Source organism: Zingiber officinale, chromosome 7B, assembly GCF_018446385.1.
Source record: "Zingiber officinale cultivar Zhangliang chromosome 7B, Zo_v1.1, whole genome shotgun sequence".
Classification (NCBI taxonomy): domain Eukaryota; kingdom Viridiplantae; phylum Streptophyta; class Magnoliopsida; order Zingiberales; family Zingiberaceae; genus Zingiber; species Zingiber officinale.
Genome location: NC_055999.1, coordinates 90,416,786 through 90,439,537, shown reverse-complemented (window position 1 = coordinate 90,439,537; position 22,752 = coordinate 90,416,786). Strand labels below are relative to the sequence as shown.

The 22,752-nt window shown below is 36.7% G+C and overlaps 2 protein-coding genes across 2 annotated transcripts in view; one reads left to right on the top strand and one right to left on the bottom strand.

Moving 5' to 3' along the window:
• The window catches only part of LOC122004531, a 45,953-nt gene extending 41,355 nt beyond the window's left edge, over positions 1-4,598 (bottom strand). The window contains exon 1 of the mRNA XM_042559405.1: positions 4,453-4,598. Coding sequence (XP_042415339.1) covers positions 4,453-4,598 — 146 coding nt within the window. The remainder of the gene's footprint in view (positions 1-4,452) is intronic.
• A 15,682-nt stretch (positions 4,599-20,280) lies between these two features.
• LOC122003922 (probable inactive receptor kinase At1g48480) lies at positions 20,281-22,491 on the top strand. The gene is made up of 2 exons (XM_042558891.1): positions 20,281-21,712; positions 21,796-22,491. Exons 1-2 carry the CDS (start codon positions 20,371-20,373, stop codon positions 22,350-22,352), a joined length of 1,899 nt encoding a protein of 632 aa, XP_042414825.1. The 5' UTR covers positions 20,281-20,370; the 3' UTR covers positions 22,353-22,491.
• The last annotated feature ends 261 nt before the right edge of the window (positions 22,492-22,752 follow it).

Below are 22,752 nucleotides of genomic sequence, written 5' to 3'. Positions count from 1 at the left end.
CAAAGTCTCTTATGTTTGGATTGTATATGATGCCTAGAACTCGTGAAAAGAAAGTTTTATTAATCAACACTAGGAGACCATATATATCACGGTTCTAAATTATCGGTTCGACACTTTAGAGCCGTTGAATTGTCACCATTTTGGAATCGCCGACGGTTCAGAATCGTTAATTCGACAGTTTCTGGAATATCGATCAACTCTTAATCTTATTTGTCCAAAATGATTTAGTTCACGATTCAAAATCGCTGATTCATAGTTCGATTAACGATTCGCTACCATTCAAGACGGTTCAAAATTATTATTTTAAAAATAATAATTAAAAATTTATAAAAAATTATCAATGGTCGGAATTGATCAAACCCGTTGACTCAATTATGAATTCGAATCAAGTATATATATACACAGGATACCATGTCCATCCCTCCATGTCCCACTTTCGCATATGAGGTGGCAACCGATGTGGTAGGAGGGGATGGGCCCCCCTACGTGGCAGCCCCTCGAGTGCGGAAGTGGGGTGCGGAGGGGCATGAATATGGTGCGTGTGTATATATATATATATATAATTATTGATTTTTAAAATAAATTAAATATTAAATTAATAAAATAAAATGATTGAGTAGTTAAGAGAGTTAAATAAAATTAATAAATTTATTAAGTTAAAGGTAGAATACTCTCAGATCAAATAATTAAAGGTAGAATAGAAAAGGTTTAACAAAATCAATTAAAAAATAGTTTAACTATATAGATAGAATAGTCTAATATAAAAAAATTCAAGATAAATATGTTAAAAAGTTAATTATAATAGAAAGATAGAATATGTTAATTAATATTATTTAAATATTATAAATATATTAAATTAAAAAAAAAAACTGTGGAATCATCTGTTTAGAATTGGGCCATGGGCAGTCTACATTAGATGACTTTATATCATTCTATATACAGTATTATTTGTTCCACAGTAAAATACAGATAGATAAATTATAAAAAATATTATACCCTAATGTAACGGTCTCTACATGAGAACATAATGTCTCTTATATTTGGATTATATATATATATATATATATATATATATATATATATATATATATATATATATATATATATATATATATATATATATATATATATATATATATATATATATATATATATATATAGAGGAAGTTTATATATATATATTTTTACTAGGTCGTACAAATATGAAAAAGAATCTAAACTGAAAAAACGATCATTTTTCCATTTCTATATTCATGCAAGGCAGTGCATGCTTTTGTAATCAATAGATAAGTTTGTTGTTGGGAAAATTTGCATGTAGTCTCCATTGACAAACATAATTTTGTATGTATTCCTCATTGGAAAAAATCTTTCTTTTCACTCCCTAATCTAATATACTTACCTAATTGTCCCTTATATTTTAAGTATAAAAAGTCTAAAAATGAGTATAAATCCTCTTAAATTCAGTACATTAAACTAAAATCTAGTATATTTTCTATCAAATTGAGTACGATTCTTTTTCCATCTCAATTGGATTGAAAATATACTAAATTTTCTTTAAATGATACTCAATTGAATATAAAATATACTAGATTTTCTTTAAATGATACTCAATTGGATAAAAAATATACTAGATTTTTTTCAAATGGTACTGAATTTAGGAGGAATTATATTAAATAAGAAAAAAGTCGTACTCAATTTAATAGAAAATATACTCGATTCTAGTTTAAAATGTTGAATTTAATAGGAATTATACTCATTTTTAGACTATTTATACCTAAAAAATACGAATGACAATTTTAATAGAAAATATACTCGAATATACTAGATTTTCTTTAAATGATACTCAATTGGATAGAAAATATACTAGATTTTCTTTTTACATGGTGCTGAATTTAGGAGAAATTATATTAAAACAGGAAAAAAAATATACTCAATTTAATAGAAAATATACTCGATTCTAATGTAAAGTGCTGAATTTAAGAGGAATTATACTTATTTTTGGACCTTTTGTACCTAAAAAATCTTAGGGCAATTAGGTCACAATATTTGTATGAGGGAGTTGAAGCAAATAAAACTTTGCATGCAGGGAGAAATTATATTAAAACAGGAAAAAAAATATGCTCAATTTAATAGAAAATATACTCGATTCTAATGTAAAGTGCTGAATTTAAGAGGAATTATACTCATTTTTGGACCTTTTGTACCTAAAAAATCTTAGGGCAATTAGGTCACAATATTTGTATGAGGGAGTTGAAGCAAATAAAGCTTTGCATGGAGGGAGTGGAAACAAATTTTTTTATGAGTGGGGATTGCATGCAAAATTCAAATTGTAATTAGGGATTTTTCTCTACTTTACCCATTGTTGTTACCAATTACATGACGTTCTTTAGTATTGTAAAACAAATGCATTTCTTACTCCATATAACAATAAACTCTTTTAATCATGTAGGAGTTCAAAACTTAATGTAGTAATTTGTCACAAAACTAGAACATTAGATTTAAAGTTTTAATTACTTCATTATGCAAAATTAATTAGGTGTGAAAAACAATTGCATCTTACAACTCTCTAGAGTCAAGTGAACATAATAATAATGCAATGATAAACATGTAAATCAATCTACATGATATAGCAGTTTTGTCTACGACTATTGTACGAACCAAAATAGCTCAAGATGCACATTCATTTAATCCAATCTCACGCTTGAACATATGGGGTTATTAAATAGTTTAATCTTCCACTCTTGAGTATTATAGTAAAAGGTGACTATATTTATCTCAACTCATATTTACTATAAGATGTTTCCACTCTTGAGCATTGATTTCCCATGTAGTTGTTTGAGAATTAATATTAATATTGTTGTATATTGGTTTCACATGCTCCTAAGATCACTTGAAAACTCAAATCATACAAAGTAATTTTTTTTCGCCGGATAGTAGGTAAAGGATGTATGGAGTCATCTGGAGATCCTGTCCGCCAGTCCCATTTCACATTGAACGACTTCTTCTGTTATTGCTTCGGTTCGTATTATTGGCTTTGGACTTGTTTGCATATATGTATCTTTTATATATATAGAGGTTAGCTTTGTGGTATCTTGTATTTGGTTTGATGTATGATGTCGTGTCAAGCCGGGTCGACTCACAGTTAGTTGTTTTATGATTTTGTGATTGTTATTTTGTGACTTCTACTGTGTTTTGTTACAGTCGTGTGGGTTGTTTATTAAACAACTGCGTGGTTATGTTCTTATTGTTCCAACCGTGTGGACTGTATATATAACTGTGTGGTTGTGTATGTTCCAGCCGTGTGAGTTGTTGATAGCTTGTGAGTAGCCTTGTGACATTGTATACTGGTTTCATTTGTCATTACTACAGGGGATGTGCTGTCCAATTTTCATCGGTCAACGTTACCCTCGGGGCGTGACAGTTGGACCAAACGGAAAAGATAAATATGGAAAGATATTTGTCGGAATAGAAGCATGGATGGATAAACCAAAAAGGGTTTTAGTCTAATAATAAATCAAAAGGGTTTGGTTTAATTATGGACCGAGATGATTTCATTTTGAACCAAACTTAATCTTAATGATAATGGATCAGGTTGACTTTACTTATTGGATTTGGGAGATACTTGCTCCCTAAGTTATTTAGATGTGTATAAATACCCCTATGAGGATAAGAGAGTATACTACAAGAATTCGGACTTTTAGCGATGCATAACACGGTCAACGTCGCAAAATATGACCTTTTGGCGATGCGTGGAATGTTTCGCGTCGCTAAAAGATTGAACATTAGGAGGAAATTTTCCCACATTTATTTTGTATCATTTAGCGGCGCATTAAACAATATGTGTCGTCAAATGAAGGTCTTTGGCGACACGCACATCACTCCATCTCCACGTCGCTAAAAGATAGTGCAAATTTTACCTGGATCATTTGGCGACAAGACATAGAAAACACGTCGTCAAATGTGACACTATGGCGACGCATTCTGTACTCAACGCCACTAATAGTAGTGGAAATTTTTTCCACCTCAAATTGTAGTTATTTGGCGACGTAGATACATTAACCATCGCTAAAATAAAATTCGAGATTAAAAATTTTTCAAAAATTTTATAATTATAAATAAAAATAAATATCATTTGAAAACGCATTAGAAAGAAATTTATTAAATAATTAATATTTTAATTTTTTTTAAATAAATTAACTGCTCGTATTCTCTTTTAACAAAATTATAAATCAAAATAAATATCATTTAAAAAAAAATTATTAAATAATTAATGTTTTAATTTATTTTAATAAATTAATGGTTTGTATTCTCTTTTAACAAAATTATCAATCAAAATAAATAGCATTTAAAAATAAATCAAACAAATTATTAAATAATTCTTATTTTATTTTATTTTAATGCATCAAAACCCTACCCTGTTCGTTCACGCTAAACCCGATTTCACCAAAAAACCTTCTCGCCTGCCGATTTCTTCGTTCGTGCTTCTCACCATTGCCAATTTTTCTCTCCTGTGCATCTTGCTCGCCGAGGATCTCCTGCTCTCTCTTAACAGGTAAGCCTTCTCTCCTGCCGATTTCTTTGTTATTGCTTCTCACCATTGTCGTGATTTCTTCTCTCCTGTTCATGATACTCCATGGTGTCCCTAGCTTCTCTGCAATTCTAAGACATCCATGTCATCATCAAGCAAGCTCAGACCTATGCTCCATTTATTCTTGTCCTTTCTTTTCTTTTGCTTTTAATCAATGTCTGACAAGTGATTCTAAAGTTTTTCAATGAACTGAGGAACAATGACAAAGAAAAACTAAGAGAATTGCCTAAATTCTAATCTATTGTTGTTTTCAACTAGAAAACAATATGTGCCTGTTCCAATCCTTAAGCTTTTATAGATTTAAACTTAAATGGTTAATTTGTCAACCTATCTGGAAGCTGAGTCAACCGATCCTTTAAGCTTTTCATTATGTTTGATATTATTTTATCAAAAATTGTTCATAGAAAGTAATTTTCTTTTATAGGATGTCTAGTTTGGATGGTAGTAGTTCAGGTGCTAATGAGGATGGATCAGGAGGTGATGGAAGAGGTAAACAAACGACATGGAGACAACAGTCTTGTAGTAGAGTTCTCGAGAAGACATTAAAAAAGCAAAAAAGAAAAAAAGATAAATTGAAGGTTCACTACAAGAAAATCCCCATTCAACAACACTCAAACGACAACAATTTTATGCCAAATTGTTGTCTTTTTGCCTTTTAACAACGGTTTTAACAAAAACTGTTGTCTTTTAGCAGTTTTTTTAGCTTACGACAACAGTTTTTAAAAACTATTGTCTATTTTTGCTTTTTTAGGGCTACGACAACAGTTTTTAAAGGCTACGACAACAGTTTTTGAAAATTGTTGTCTATGTGCGCTATTTTTTGGGATTACGACAACAGTTTTTGAAAACCATTGTCTATTAAGTGTTGTTGAATACCATTATTTTTTCCCTTCGCTGTTTTTCCCCTTCGCCATTTTTTGCCGCCGCGCTTTTTTTTTCCCTCTCCTCGAAATTTTTTTGTCGCTGCATTCCCCCCCTTTACGATCTCTTCATCTACTTCACATTTTTCTTTCTCCTTTCCTCTCCAAGTCCTAAACCCACCGCCCCTTCTCCTTTCCTCTCCAAGCCCTAAACCCGTCGCCCCTTCTCCATTCCTTTCCAAGCTGCGCTGCCCAATAATCACTACTTCTATAAATCCTCCTCCCAGTCGTCACTGACCGCGAGGGCGACGCTTCCCTGCAGGGCAAAGCTGGATTACTCGGGCAGCCCAATAATCAGCTCGTCGTCGCCCATAGATCTGATTCCTTCGTCGAAGATTTGGAAGCTGGAGTACTTGTTCGGGGGCTGCATGAGGGCTGCGAAGAAGACGTTGCAGAAGTGCCTGAGCTTCCTCGTCCCCTCGGCGCACCTGATGCTCAGGTGCTCGAGATCGGTTTCCTTTTCCAAGTCAATGTCGACCCAAGGCGGCTGCAAAGACTCTGCTAGAAGCAGCAGCGCTTCCAATGCCACTGCAGCTGCGGCCTCTTCCTCCAACATGCAGTGGTGTCATAGCAACGTCGATATCTCCATTTACGACGCGATTGTTCATTGCAAGAGATCGATCGTAATTCTCCCTGGCTAGCTGATTTTGTACTCTGTACGTAGCTTAGTGCTCTCTAATTTTCCCTGGCTAATTTTGTTCCTTTAATTTCTTCAGGGACGTAGTTAAAGGTGATTGAACTACCAAGATTAAGAAGAAAAATGGTTGGGTTGTCAAATAATATAAATCGTCAAGTTCTTTAATTTATCTCATAATATAAATGGTGACGATCTATCATCATAATTGATCAGCAACTATAAAGCACGATATAATGTACATATATGAATGAAAAATTTAGACTGTTTCAAGTCATTTTGTCTAGCTACCAAGTGTCATTTTTATGAGTTAGAATGTTGTAGGGGATGTATTGCAAAGATGTCAACCTCAGAAATCGATGTAAGTTACAAAATGGTCTATATATATATATATATATATATATATATATATATATATATATATATATATATATATATATATATATATATATATATATATATATATATATATATATATATGAAAGTATTGTGGAAGAAGCAAGGGGCGGTGGATTGTATTGTGACTTGATTATGTGGATGTGCAAAAAAAAGACGAGCATTTATTTGTCACTTTAAGCCCCCCCACAGAATAATTGATTTTATCCTCAGCAACTCATCATTCATTTTATCTTATAAGAAATACAATCTTTCTCTTATTCTTTCGTTTTTTTGCTCTCGTGGATTCATTGCCATAAAAAGAAAGTAGAGATTTGATTGTAATGGTTACTTTTGTTAATGGTGAGGATGGTAGGAGAGACTTAGTTGTGACCAATCTTCTAAGATTCTAAATGTTCTAATGTATAGGGTCTAGGATTTGCTCCCATGCCATGATACAACAACAACACTGCATTAATAGTGTCCATCCCTGTCCTACTCACTAATTTGTCTTGTTTGATTGTTCATTGTAGTAGGAGGATCAACTCTACTTTCAAAATACCATGTGCATAAACAACAATTAATCCCATTTTGTTTGGTTGAGAATTTTCACAACCCCATGCGCTGTTGATTCCTTAACTATGAAATGTTACAATCATTGCAAGCTAATAAATTAATGCATGGAACTGAACAATGCTATTTTTTATATTTATTGTCTTTCATGATTTTTTTTAAATTATTCTTCTGGTAGGTGGCGAAGCCAGGACCGTTGCAAGCTGCCAGCATTCCTGGACTGCTTGGAATGCTCCAGAATATGTGTATTCTGAACTCTTTGTTTTGAATATGGATTGCAATATATTCTTTTAGTTACCTTAACTGTCTAGTTGTCTTATCAATTGAATGCAATAAATGTCTTTTTCCTTGAATTCTATGTGCTACATGAATTTTTAAATAATCTGACATGCTTTTATGTTCTTTCTAGTAAATGGGTCGAGGATAAGTTTCTTCTTCCTATGATGTAATCTTATTCTTTGCACGACTTGTAAGATAGATAGATGGCAATGGCGGATAATATAAAAAAGATCTTTTGAGTAATTTCACCTCTTCAATAGTGTTAGTTTAGAACTTAATCCTGATTATTATGCATCAATTAGTATAGATTTGATTGTGTGGTCTAATCATTTGCATGTATCAGTTTGTTGCCATGGCTTGTCCTTATCCTAATTTTCTAGAATAATCTTTCTTTATACTTTACAGCCAATGTATTGATCCTTAAAGAATTTAATGTTGTTTTTCTTCTGCTGAAACAAGAATGGGATGCTCTGATGCTATCTAATTTTGCACTTGAGAATCAATTACACACAGCTAGGCAAAAGTTGAGTCATCTCTGTATCAGGTATGAAAACTCTTAGACAAGTGCATGTTTTGTTGACCAACTGCTTTATGCATCAGAATATGTTATTTTTGCCTTTTGCGCATGTAGCTATAACATATTTTTATCTTTAATTTGGTCATTTACTTTTCTCATTAAAGTTTGTTGTATGGATTAAAGCTTCAGGATATAGAGGTTTTGTCCAACTTAAACATAACGTCATACATTTTACTAACACATTAAAATGAGTCCAACTCAAGTACAACTACATCAACAACTTCCCCTTAAGTTTCTGAAAAACGATTGTACCATAACTAGAGATGATACTTTAGGAAGGTTCAAGTCTATCTAAGTACTCACTAGAATCCATGACCTTGCTTGCCTTTCATGTAGTCATGTTGGCTTCTAGGAGATGATACCATAACTAGAGATCTCAGCATCCAAGTCGTTACAAAGAAAATAACCTACAATCCAATGGAATGGACCAACAAATAGACTCCATCAATACCAATAAGTATAGTTGTATGATAAGTTATATGCATTGGCTTGTGATATGAGTAATCTATTATGTCTGTCATGTTAAAGGATTATTACTTCACTTCCATAATGCAATAATTCAATTGATGTCTATTGTGTCGGTTAAAGGATTGTTTTTGACCTCACATCAATTACTGTTTTCTTCTTTTTTTAAGCAGAAATGGCTAATGAATGTTGCTCTATCCAACTGATTGACGGAGATGGTGTATTCAATGTCACGAGTCTTGAACACTTTATGAAGTCAGTGAAGTTGCCAGAGCATGGATTCTCCTATGCTGTAGTTTCTACATGGGTGAAATGATGAATCTTTATATCCTTAGAAAATGGTGATTATCTTATTAGTAATTAGATCTTCTGTAGCATGGATATATTGATCGATTATGTTGATTATTGTGATGTTTTTTCCAACTTTCGTTTTCTCCCCTAGTTCTGCTACGAACAGACTAATCACTGCCAAGGATCACGCATCCGTCCAAATCAATATTGGACACTTGGATGATAATGGAGTGTACACCGGTCAGTATACCACTTTTGCTCTTTCTGGCTTTATTCGTGCTCAGGTTTGTTCCATCTTTGAACTAAAAGTATGATTTTTATATTTATTCTCCCTCTATTGAAATTTACTTTTTTGTATAGTGTAGCCTGTTTAGTTCCATATTAATCAGGTCCTAACCAGGATTTATTCCATTATTGTGTAAAATGACCTGATAATTTCCCCTAGTCTCACCTCCAAAGTGCATGTTATCAAGTTGTCTTTTTTGCTAACAAAAGTTTACTTTTCAATTTCGAATGACATGCAAACTGTCCTAGATTGGTTGCGTGATACCTTGTTTCAATGCATTATTGATGCAGGGAAAAGTGGCAAGCTTGAACATTTGTGATGTTAAGTGTTCAGATCAATAAAGTCTGTTAAGTTTCAATGCCCATAGCGATTTTTTACAAGTAAAAAAAAAATCTAATTACAATTATCATGTCATATGTTTTGCAAAAATCACATGTTAAGGCTATTAACTAAGCATATCAAACCTGAAGCTTTCGAGCATCCAATGAGCAACAATTAACATATTGATATGGGGATATTTTCTTCCCAGATTAGTTTGCCTTTTAGAATTTTGACTTGGCATTTAAAATATACTTGCAATCTACCTATTATAGATCATGGAGGAAAGTGAGACCTCTAAGGAGAATGCTGAAAGGCCTCCGCAAGTGGATCACTGGGCAGAGAAAGGATCAATCCCCTAGCACGAGAGCCAATATCCCTGTCAGGTAATTAGTTTGTGTTTGATGTATCTGCCTTTACTGTGCTGACTTCCTTTTACCATCATGCTTCGTTCAACTACTTTACTTTATCAAGATCGATTAGAACAAGGATTAAATTTTATTTTCCCTTTCCATTCGATAACTTTTGAATTGGTCATGACTTTTGCAACTACTTCTAAGATTCTGTTCAACTACCTTCTTCTTAAAGAATTGGATGCTCCGTAGTTGTGGGCGAAGTAATACTGATGACCTACTTGCACAAGAAGCACAATGAAAAGGGAAATACATAATTAATATAAGACAGTTCTATAGTGTTGTAGTGCAAATGTACTATTATTAAAGGTTAAAACAAAATGATAATCTTAAAATTACCAACTTGTGTTGGAAAGCTTGCAATGCTCCCCTTTGATGGATCAAATCAAGCTCGATTATTATAAGTTAAAGGTAATAATCTGCAGCCAAATGTAAAGGGTATAGTTTCCCATTAGATGTGTAATGGGCATTTTTCTTGTAGGGGAATGGTTGGCTGACCAAGAACCGGACAAGTAATATATATTATGTGACTTCCTTTTCTCCAGAACATAAATAAATAAAGGAAATAATGCCTTCTAGTTTTAAGTCTGAAATTTATTTCTTGTTTTTATTTTTGATTTCTCTTGCATGGCATAATATTTTCTGCTTGATTTTTCTGTTGGAGCAGCTCATGCTATCCGATGGTTCTGGAAGATACTCTATTTTTTAGGATCTACTATATGAAAATACTGTATGAGAAGTTTAATTTAGAGTATATCACAATGAAGAAAATAACAAACCTTGTTAGCCAGTTTTTGTTATATACTTTGCAAACTCTAAAGTTCTATATTACTGGAGACTAGCTAAACTTGTTGTTGTTGAATTGGATTAAAATCATGTGATTTTTATTTTCACAGGAAGTAAAAGGGTGTTTAGAAGATGCACAAGTAGAGAAGATTTGATCCAACAAAACAAGATACTTTGGCATATATATGTGTGATATATTGTTATGGGTACTATTTAGTTTTGTAAACTTTGGTGATGTTTGGATGTTGATGTTTGGTACTTTAATGATGTTTGGATGATGATGTTTGGATTGTAGGTTCTTGATCAATGATATTTTGTAGATAACTTGAACTGAAAGTGAGGTATGCAGTAATTTTAGTTTGTGCCTAGAAAGAAGTATTGTTATCATATTCAAATGTGTACAGCGTCTTTGTCATCATCATCTTAATTTACGCCATTTACTCTTGGGAAATGACTTAACTTGCAATCATATGCTATTTACCTCAGGGAAAAGATAATGACCATACCCAGAAAGGAGAAGAAAAAAGAAGCTAGGAGGGAGGAGAAAGCAGAAAAGGTTACAGTTCTCAATATGGTGTTTAGAAGATGCACAGGTAGAGAAGATTTGATCCAACAAAACAAGATATTTTGGACTTCATATATATGTGTGATATATTGTTATGCGTACTATTTAGTTTTGTAAACTTTTGTGATGTTTGGATGTTGATGTTTGGTACTTTAATGATGTTTGGATGATGATGTTTTGTACTTTAATGAAATTTGCACTGGATTATGATGTTTGGATCAGATTGTAGGTTTTTGATATATGATATTTTGTAGATATATTATTTAAATAAAATAATGGTTATTAAATGATGGAAAAAATTTAATTTTTTATTTATTGTCAAAATATTGTATATTGTACCCAAAGACATCAGTTTAAATATGTGAAACTGTTGTCAATAGCATTAAAAGACAACAGTAAAAAATCATTGTCAAACTGCTGTTAAATAACATTGTTGACTAAAAAGACAACGGTTTTTAACCGTTGTCAAACCGTTGTCATTGGCTAAAAAGACAACAGTTTTTAGTCGTTGTCGTAGACAGTTCAAAACTGTTGTTGAAGAGCCTATTATTAAAGGTATACGTTCAAAGACAACGGTGAATAACTGTTGTCAATGACAAGACAACGGGTTTTTACCATTGTAAAACTGTTGTCTGTCTTCAAAGACAACGGTTAAAAACTGTTGTCTTTGTCTTCAAAGACAATGGTTAAAAACTGTTGTCTTTGAGCACCCCCTTTAACAACACATCCTTTAACAATAGTCCGAAAGGAATACGACAACGGTGAAAAACTGTTGTTGTAAGACTTTTTTCTTGTAGTGGTTGAATTTGAAGAGCATACCAGAGTTAGTCTTGAAGAAAATGGAAAATGGTTTAATAACTTGATAGCTCAAATAGTTCGAGACACAATATCTCCTCGTATTACAAGTTGGGAGGATGTCTCTTTGGCCGAAAAACAACTCATATTTGACCGCCGTCTTGATGTAAGATTGGGAAATTACATTATGTTCTTTAATGTATTATGTTCTTATTATATAATAATTGTTGGTGCAGGAAGCATCCGACGATCGAACCGATATTTTGATTATGTCAAAGGGTTCAAGTTAAGTTATTTTGTTATCTAATGAGCTTAAACAAGTGTGCAGGAAAGTCCTAACTACGGTTAGGCAGGTGGAAAATCCTAAGGGGCGGTAACCTTAGGTCCTAGGGGGTGGTAACCCTAGGTGGAGTAAAATCCTAAGGGGCAGAAACCTTAGGTCCTAGGGGGTGGTAACCCTAGGTGGAGAAAAACCCTAGGGGGCGGTAACACTAGGTCCTAGGGGGTGGTAACCCTAGGCGGAAAGTCCAGTCGGTCTGGAGGATCGAACTGGCATCAGGTAAATCTCTTGAGTGGAGTAGGTGAGGACGCGTTCCCCGTAGAGGGAACAGTAGGCGTCGGGTCGACCTAGGTTTCCGGTTGGAAGCCCGAAGTCAGATTCGGTCAGTCCGATGACTGACAATTTTATTTATCGTATTATCTTTTTGTGTTCTAACTCTGTTTTGCAGGTAACTAACAGTTTTATGCAGGGTTAGAACTGACCAGGATCGGTCGACCGAACCTCCAAGCTACCAGATCAGATCTCCAGAAGTTGGACCAGGCTCGACCAGGGATCGATCGACCGAACCTTGGGATCGGTCGACCGAACCTGGGAAAGGTGTCGACTGGATTAAGCCGAGGTGTGCGGGTCAGAGGAGACTGATCGGTCGACCGAACCTTGGGATCGGTCGACCGAACCCAGGGATAAAGTTTGACCAGATCGAAGCGGAGCGACGGATGGACGGATCAGATGCGGTGGAGGTCATCTGATCGATCGATCGAACGTGGGGATCGGTCGACCGATCCGCTTCGGGTCAAAGCTGATCCCGAGACTTGGGGATCTGGATCAGACCTTGCAGAGCTATAAAAGGAGGCTTTGTTGGATTTTTCGGGCCGCGAAAACCGCTTTTCGCGTCGCGGAAACCCCGAATCACCCAAAGCCGTAGATCCGTGCAAGGAAAATCGAATGAAATACAAGTACGAGTTTCAAAACTTTAGATCTACTCCTAGATCTATGTGTTAAGAAGTACACCTTGAAGCGTGCCCTTTCGCGTTCCCGCTCGTCCAAGGAATTGCCGGATCTCTAGACCGTCAAGCGTCGGTCCTCTAGAAGTATCCACACGGACACGTAGGTGGAGAAAACCTCACACAAAGGTGTGCTAGCACCTTGGTGAGATTCGGCCAAGCAAGGAGGAGAGGGAGAGGGAGAGCTTGAGGAAGAAGAAAGGAGTAATAATCACACTTGAATAAAATCAAATTTCATTCACCACTTTTGTGTGGCCGGCCACTCCATGGAGTGTAACTCCCATTCCACATTAATCACAATTAATGTGAAGCCATTAAGAGGTGTTTTGTAACTCCTATGATGTGGCACATCATGAAGATGTGGACCATTACCATTGGTCCACATCTTGTCACTTCACAATGATGTGGCAAATGAGTAACCTCCACTCATTTAATGTGGCTAACTCACATTAAATGCAATGGAGGCTTGTAACCTCCATGAGGTGGCAAAGCAAGATGATGTGGAGCAACACTATTGGTCCACATCTTGCCACCTCACTCATGATGTGGCAAAGAGTCAAGTCAAACTTGACTCTTCCTCTTCCTCTCTAGTCAAGTCAAACTTGACTCAATCTCTCTCATGGTTAAGTCAAGCCAACTTAATATAATGAATCTAATTCATTAAATTAAATTGATCTAATGAGTCATAATCTAAATTAGACTCATTAAATACATGAATCAACTTGAGTCTAACTCAAGTAGCCCAATTTGGATTACTCTTAATCCAATTTGATTCATCAAATGAATCTAATCCTCTTGGTTCATCGTATGAACCAAATCTCCATCTAATTGTCCTTAGTGTGTGACCCTATAGGTTCTTGTAACGTTGGCAATGCCCTAAACCCATTTAGGAGCATAAGTAATGAGCGGTATCTAGCAACACATCATTACTACCCAAGTTACAAGAATGTTGAGATCCAACATCATCTTGTGACTACTAATTGTGACTCCTCACAATATGTGACATTTTCCTTCTATCCTAGACATCTAGATTGATCAATGTGAGGCATAGACCGTGTCATCCTCTAATCAATCTAAATCTTGAACTCCAAGTAGACTCACTCGATCAAATGAGCTCAACATCTAATGTTGACTCATTTGGGCATGGCCATGTACTTAGTGGTCTCACTCTATCAAGAATACCGATGTCGCTCCCGTCATATGGGAGGGATAGATCCCATCTACATCACTCACATCCCTCTACATAATTCGTTATATACCCAGTAATCGCCTTTATAGTCCACCCAGTTACGGGTGACGTTTGACGAAACCAAAGTACATAACTCCTTATGTAGGGATCCATGGTGACTTCAGGTCTAAGGACTAATAGTCATACTAATAGTCACATGAGAAAGTATATGACACTCATATAACGATCCATGATACTTTCTCATGGCGGGTCATTCAGTATACATTCTCCAATGTATACCCATGTGTCAGCTTGATATCTCTATATCCATGACTTGTGAGATCAAGTCATCGAGCTGACCTACATGCTAGTCTTATTGCATTAACATTGTCCCTGAATGTTAATACTCGACTAGGAATGATTTAGAGTAGTGTTCCCTATATCATCTCACTATCGATTCAACTAATCGATTGATATAGGTATGAACCTTCTACTCAAGGACGCTATTATACTTAGTTTATTTAGCACTAATACAAATAAGTATAATAACCAAACAAATGCCTTTATTTATACAAGAATATGATACAATGAGTCCATACAATCATCAAATGATTGGCTCTAGGGCTCTAACTAACAGGCCTCGAGGTGCAGCTCATATCATCGAATTCCGAACAAGAAAACTGAGCTCTTCCATGTACTGCTGCTAACGCCTCAACAACGCTTTGCTACTCCAACGAATCAACTCCAAAGTTCATTATTCTTCTTGTTCGTTGGTATAGTTTCTTTATTGCACTAATTGTACTCCAGTTTGTAATCATTCCGATATTATAGTTGTTGCCCACCGAAAGCGGTCAAGGACCACGGGCCTTCGAGTAAGAGTCGCTATAGGCTCCGAACGAAGTAAAACACTTGCGTCTCTGTGTGTTTGCTTTAACTTTCCGCTGCATTTCAACTCTGTATTTAAATCGCGAAAAATAGCCACGAGCGGCTCTTTCGATCCATCAATAATTTATGTATTTATGAATTTTTTTGGCAGAACAAATTTGAATATGAAAAGACGAACTTGGTGATGGCGGAGGTAGAGCGGCTTGCCATGAGAGCTATTCGAGAAGAAAGGAGTAAGATGAGGAGGCATTGGAAACAACTCGGGGGACTTGGAACTAAAGATTCACCAAAAAGGAAGTCGTACAAGGGAGTAAGCTAAGATGATTGGGATTTTCTTTGTAATTATTTTGGCACAAAAAACAAATGGTTAGTAATAGTTAAATTTAGTTGATAAATATTTTTTTATTGTTACTTGCACTAATATTATCTTTTTTATAGGAAATATCTGAAAAGAATACTAATAATTGGTTTAATAGGCCACTTGAAGGTGCACATGGATTGAAAACTTTGGTTCAACATTATCACACAGCTGTAAGTTTTATTTGAAAATAAATTTTTTTTATCACAATTTATATGATAATAAATTGTTTCATTTTTTAAAGCTGATCCTGTGAGGGGAGAGCTTCCGAGTGTGATCGACACCTTCGAGAAATTTTTTCACAAAGGAGGACAATGGAAGAATGATTGGGCTGCACAAAAACATGTAAGTATTTAATACCTTCGAGAATATAATGGAGACAAAGGCCAACCCAACCAGCATTTAACCTTGAGGTTGTACCACTGATCACCTCATCTACTGGTATTAAAACAATCGAGTGAAACATATATAGTACTGTAGAAAATCTTTGATTTGAAGAATTTTATTGTTGAAAGTTACATATTCAAGCAAACCTTTCTTATATATTTAACTACGTACATATATAGTACTGTAGAATAAGAGAAGTTGATGGATAATAATAATCTTTAACTACACTTTGAGACAATGAGGCATTCCTTCACCACACACCACCCTTACATTAGAATTACTGAACCTAGTTGAAGCTATATCTAGATATCCTCTCTGATTATTATTATTACTTAGTGCAACTCAAGTAGATGAGACATCGCAATTAACACAAATACTGAAGTACAAAATGGCAAAATCTACCCTTATTAAATAACATATAAAGATATTTTGAAAAAAAAACTCCAGGACAAGTACTTTGGATTCCATTATTCGCAAACATTTCCAGCATTGCCCTCAGTAAAAGAGAATTTGACTCTGATGAGTACAAACTAGCTATGTAATTGTTAATGCCAATAACAACTTCAAGAGACACATTGATGTTTACTTCTCATTTGGCTATATCTTTCAATAAACAAAATAATAAAGTAATTTCCTGAAGTAGAATAGACCATCCGTGTATTTAAGCATAATTTCAATCAGAAAAGCCCATAACATAGCTCAAGCATCGTTGATACAAGAATCAAAGATGGAATATCCCTTACGTTGTGTTTCATTTGAAAGAAAGGAGAGAAAGAAAAAAATAACAGAGATAAGTATCTCATATACTCACTCTGAAGCACAAATTTTCAATATCATATACTCACCCATTTTAAAGTCACTCATAGAAAATAGGTTTATTTGATTGCTAACTAATTAATTACGTTAACAGTGCTTGCATGTTTCTTAATATTTTATTTTAAGAATTCTGTTTAATGAATATTTATATATAATAGTTGCTACTTGATCCAATTGTATTTTGATTGTGTTGTCTGCATATATAGTTGATACGTACTCCACATAATTCCTTTTGCTTCATCGAATTAATGTAAAATGAAATAGCATTTGGTTATTTATTTGTATATTTGATGATTAATTTGTTTATAGTTTTTTTACATATTGTTGATGTATTTATTCATAAAATTTAAATTCATTAATCCATTATTTTTCATACTAATATTTTTTTTAGGCTAAAATGGTAGATCTTCGATTGACTCAATCAGAAAGTGAAGAGTTCACCTCTACGGTTGATAATGTACGCTAGCCAAAGGATGTCAATATCATGACACAAGTCTTAGGCTCATGGTCTCGTTACGTGATGGGTTTAGGTCCATTACCTAAATTATCTGTAGTGGGTGGTTCTAGAGCCACAAATATCAGTTCAAAACATCATGATAATTATGGAAAATTTGCAACTATGCAGAAAACAATCGATGAACAAAATCTGACTATATGTGAGTAGTATCAAAAATTTGAAGCATTATTGCACCAACTTCAACAGGTCATTCTTGGCTTCTCATTCCAGCCTCTACCAATATGCTCTTCAATTCGACCTCCTCCACCACCTCGCCCACCTCCATTATCGACTATGTAGTTTTTTATTTTGCAACATTATGTAATGCGCATTTCACTACTTATATGTTCTTTTGGATAATATTTGACTAGTTGTGTTCATGTTTTAAAAATATTTGACTAATTAATAGTAAATTGCACTTTTATGATGTATTTTAGACACATTATAATGTTGTGACGGGATGAGCAATATATTTTGTAATGCATAGACTACGTCACAAATAATAAAAGAAAAAAATATATAGCAAAAATACATTTCGCGGCGCATTTCATGTGTCGTGACATGTTAGAACCTATTCGCGACGCATAAAAGGTGTCGCCAATATTAGCGTTGCGAAATGACATCACCTTTGGCGACGTCATTTGACGACGTAATAAAAGAAGGTGTCGTCAATACTTGCGTCGCGAAATGTTGTAACCTGTGGCGATGCGTACCTTAATGCGTCGCCAAAGATCATATTGACATTTGCATACGAACCAATTACGACGGATGCTGGCAACACATGTTTGCGCCGCAAAATGTTCTGCGACGCATTTTACGTACATATGGTGACGCTAAAATGCGTAGTTAAAAGTCTGAATTCTTGTAGTATAGTGATTTTATTCTTTGAGATATGACTATAATTTGATTAGAGTTTCTTCTCACCCTCTTCTCCCTCTCTCTAGCTGCCACCCAAGCGCTTGCCTCCCAAGAGTTATCGTCTGCCATCTCCAGCTACTGAATTCGGTGTCAAGGATTTCAGTGCTGACAATTTCGGTATTGACGAATTTGGTGTCGATGATTTCGATGTCACGCCCCCACTAAATCATGTTATGGGAGTTCTCTCGGATTACTTCGTTTTCATGCTTGGTTAGTACCGATCGGAGACAAACGACTCGTGGTTTCGTGAAGCAATCTCAACGATAACTTGGCATGGATACAAGTAGAGGCAAACTCCGTTGGATTTACTAGTTGATGTCTTTTTCACTTTACATCATCCGTTATGTATAACTAGAATAAAAATTATTTTAGAAAATTTTATTTTATGATTATGTATGTGTGAAATGTATTCTTATTTACGTGTGATGTACATACTGTAATAATTAAAAATCATTATTTTATTTTTTATTGTACATATTTATGAAATATATTTTAACACATAACTGGGACATAACATCTTACAACTTTCTGGAGTCAACTGAACATAATAATGCAATGATAGACATGTAAATCAATCTACATGATTTAGCAGTTTGGTCCACAAACTATTGTACGAACCAAAATAGCTCAAGATGCACATTCATTTAATCCAATGTCACGCGTGAACATAGGGACTAGTTATTAAATAGTTTAATCTTCCACGAGTATTATATTAAAAGATATCTTTATCCTCTGTCTTCAGTTTATAGGAAAGAAGATAAATTATAAAGTAAATTTATAATTGTTAATCAAATTAACTATGAGGTGCTTCCACTCTTGGGCATTGATTTCCCATGTAGTTGTTTAAGAATTAATTATATTAATATCGTTGTATATTGGTTTTACGTGCTCCTGAGATCACTTAAAAATCTAAATCATACAAAGTAATTTTCGGCAATTGCTGAAAGAGTGCACATAAAATTATGAAATTATCCAAAGTCGCATTTAATATTTAGATTTCTCAAAAAAAGTCACTTGTTTTCCATTTTATCCCCCCCACTATAATAATTTATTCAAAGAATAACACAGTTGTAATGCTGCATAAACCCTAAAACTAATTTGATTTTGTTGTTTTGTTTGTAATCCTGCACCAGAATGTGTTAATAGTGATTGTGCGGGAGGGATAAAATGAAAAATAAATATGTCATCTGATAAATCTAAAAATTACGTGCAGGTTTTAAAATTTTTTAAGTGCGCTCTTTCATGGATGGATGGCTGAATTTTGTTTTAAAAATTTTTAAGTGCGCTTTTGATGGATTGCTGATTTTTTTCCACATATTTCCATTAAAAAACAAAAACAAAAGTACGACAAATAGAATAAGTAAATGAAAAATGAGTGACTAAGAAAAACATTAAAGAGCTAGTGTAAAAACGACTTTATAAAATCATTAATTGGTTCATCTCTCGATTGATTTATTTAGGCTGTCGAGTTGGATTAAGGTGGTTGGATCGATCGAGTAAAGAGAAATAATTTGAGAAGAAAATTTAGAAGGAACATTTAATATATTTTTTAATCATGGATACCCTTTTTAACAATAACAAAATAAATAATGTTTTTTTATTTTTAAAATTAAAGTCGCAGATATTTCTCACCAAGTAAATATTCTCGTAAGAAGCTTCTCGCCGGCCTATTCGGAGTTCGGCCCCACCTCTGCGTTGAGCAGCTCAAATAAAAACCTATTTATTATTTCATGCTTTTAGGATTAGCCCGCAAAACGGCAGCTGTCCTGCCAACCCATTTCACTTACCAACTCTACGGGTACCCTGCTCCTGTCCCCAACAACGACCAGGGTGGAAACTGGTGATTTAAAAAAAAAGAAGTGGGCCCCACATGAACATAATCCCACGTCTGTCTCTCCTGGGTGATTTACTGGGTCCCACGTCCACTGCCGAGCCAAGTGTTACTGACACGTCATCAAAACAAGGGATCAACGTTTGCCGCCGAGTCGTCCACAACCAAAATCTCCTAAACGGTTATTTAAAAATTGAATGATTTTTTTAATTAAAAAATATCCATTACGAAATAAATTAAAAGATCATGGCGACCTGTATGCGCTCGCGACTACTTGAGTCGGAGAAGAAGAAGAAACGACGGCGGCGGCGACTACATCTTCTCCATGGAATTATAGCATTCTTCATACAGAATTTTTATCAATGGCGCCCGTTTTCCTGCCAATGAGGTCGCTCCTTCTCTTCCTTTTCTTTTCGTCATCGTTGTTCGGCGGCGCAGCGCCGGACGATCTCGCATCCGATCGTGCTGCGCTCCTAGCCTTCCGAGCTGCCGTATTCAGAGACAGCCACCGGTGGAACACTTCTGACCCCTCTCCGTGTGCCTTGGACGGAGTCACCTGCTCCGATAACCGCGTCACCGAGCTCCGCCTCCCCGGCGCCGACCTCTACGGCCGAATCCCACACGGAACGCTGGGTAATCTCACAGCTCTCACAGCCGTCAGCTTACGTTACAACCTTCTCTATGGAACTCTCCCGCAAGACTTCACCGCGCTCGTCAATCTACGCTTGCTTCATCTCCAGAACAACCGCTTCTCCGGCGAGATCCCTCCTCCCATCTTCGCTCTTCGTCAGCTCGTCCGCCTTAACCTGGGGGGAAACTTATTTCATGGCGTAATTCCTCAGGATTTCAGCAAACTTACCAACCTCTATGCGCTGCTTCTTGACCGCAACCGGCTGTCCGGCGAGATCCCTGATCTCCGGTACCCTAACCTCTTCCTTTTCAATGTGTCCTTTAACCATCTCAACGGATCTATCCCTTCGAGCCTACGAGGAATTCCAGCTAGTTCCTTCATCGGTAATTCCCTTTGCGGAGGTCCGCTTGCCGCCTGCCCTGGCGACAACTCGAACTTGGCGGCGCCAGCGCTGTCACCGTTGGGCTCTACCCACATTTCCAATAAATCCGGAGGCAAAAAGAAACTCTCCGCCGGCGAAATTTCCGGGTTTGCGATTGGCGCGGCCGTCGCCTTCTTGATCCTCCTGCTCCTCCTCATGGTCCTCTGCTTCCGAGCCCGCAAAGAGGGCGAGGCAAAGCCAAAGGAGGTGCGGAAATTGCAGCCCGAAGCGGAGATGGCGTTGAGGGGCAAGCGAGACACTCCAGACAAGAAGACGGAACTGCCGTCAGTGGCGTCTTCGCCTTTGCCAGTCTCGGGAGGGGCAAACGGGGTCGGTCGGAAACTAGTCTTCACCGGGAAGGTTCAGAGGATCTACGACTTGCAGGACTTGCTACGAGCGTCGGCGGAGGTACTTGGGAAAGGGACGAGTGGCACGACGTACAAGGCGATGCTGGAGATGGGGATGGTGGTGGCGGTTAAGCGCCTCAGGGACGTCAGTCTCTCGGAAAAGGAGTTCCGCGAGAGAATGGATGCCATCGGCGCCATGGACCACCCCAACCTGGTCGCCCTTCAGGCCTACTACTACAGCAAAGACGAGAAGCTTCTGGTCTATGAAGTCGTACCCAACGGAAGCCTCTCCTCCCTTCTCCACGGCAAGCACTCTTTTCGTCCATAAGCTGTTTGGCGAAATGTCAAAGAGATGGTACTGATTGCTCTTCTTCTTCTTTTGTCGTAGGAAACAAAGTGTCTGGTCGCGAGCCTCTCGATTGGGAGACAAGGTTGGAGATTGCGCTCCGCTCAGCCCGCGGCATCGAGTTCATCCACCTGAAAGGCTCCGGCTTCTCCCACGGCAACATTAAGTCGTCCAACATCATCCTCACTAAAACTTACGACGCTTGCGTCTCCGACTTCGGCCTAAGCAGCCTAGGCTCCGTCGCGATGCCCGACCAACGCTCCGTCGGCTACCGCGCGCCGGAGGTCACCGACGTGCGCAAGGTCTCGCAGAAGGCCGACGTCTACAGCTTCGGTGTTCTTCTGATGGAGCTACTCACTGCCAAATCTCCGACGCAGACGCCTCACAGCGACGACAGCGTCGACCTCCCAACATGGGTCCGATCCGTGGCCGCAGTGAACTGGAGAACGGAAGTGTTCGACGTCGAACTGTTGAGAGATGAGAAAGCTGAGGAGGCAATGATGCAGCTGATGCAGCTGGCCGTCGACTGCGCTGCGCTGGTCCCCAACCACCGCCCGTCGATGTCGGAGGTCGTAGCCCGCATTGAAGAGATTCCGTGAGGCGAACAAAACGGCAGCGCAAACTTCGACGTGCCGGCGTGTTTCCATGGCGACTGTTCCATTCGATTGTGCTGTGTTATCCTGGACGTGAAATGTGAAATTTTCGTCTCTTAAGCACGTTGTTTATTATTATTGCTTTGATTTGATGCATTTTGGAGGGTTCGTTTGTTGTTCCTTTTAATCCGTTCTCCCGTGGATATATATATATACTTACTATGCTCACATGTCCAGACGCCCAATAGTATTCTTGGACACCTTGATTTGTAAAAGTGAATCGGTACGCCCACAAATACTCCGGGTACCTGGGCACTGGGCATGCATGTGAGAGTCATCCAAAAATATACACTGAATAAATGTGTAGGTTAAATTCTCTATGTATATAAACTTATGGATCGTCCTC

Bases quoted from the DNA above. Each gene is read 5' to 3' on its own strand.
- LOC122003922 (XM_042558891.1), top strand. From the start codon at position 20,371: ATGGCGCCCGTTTTCCTGCCAATGAGGTCGCTCCTTCTCTTCCTTTTC. The intron at 21,713-21,795 runs GCAAGCACTCTT...CTTTTGTCGTAG, and splicing joins CCTCTCCTCCCTTCTCCACG to GAAACAAAGTGTCTGGTCGC.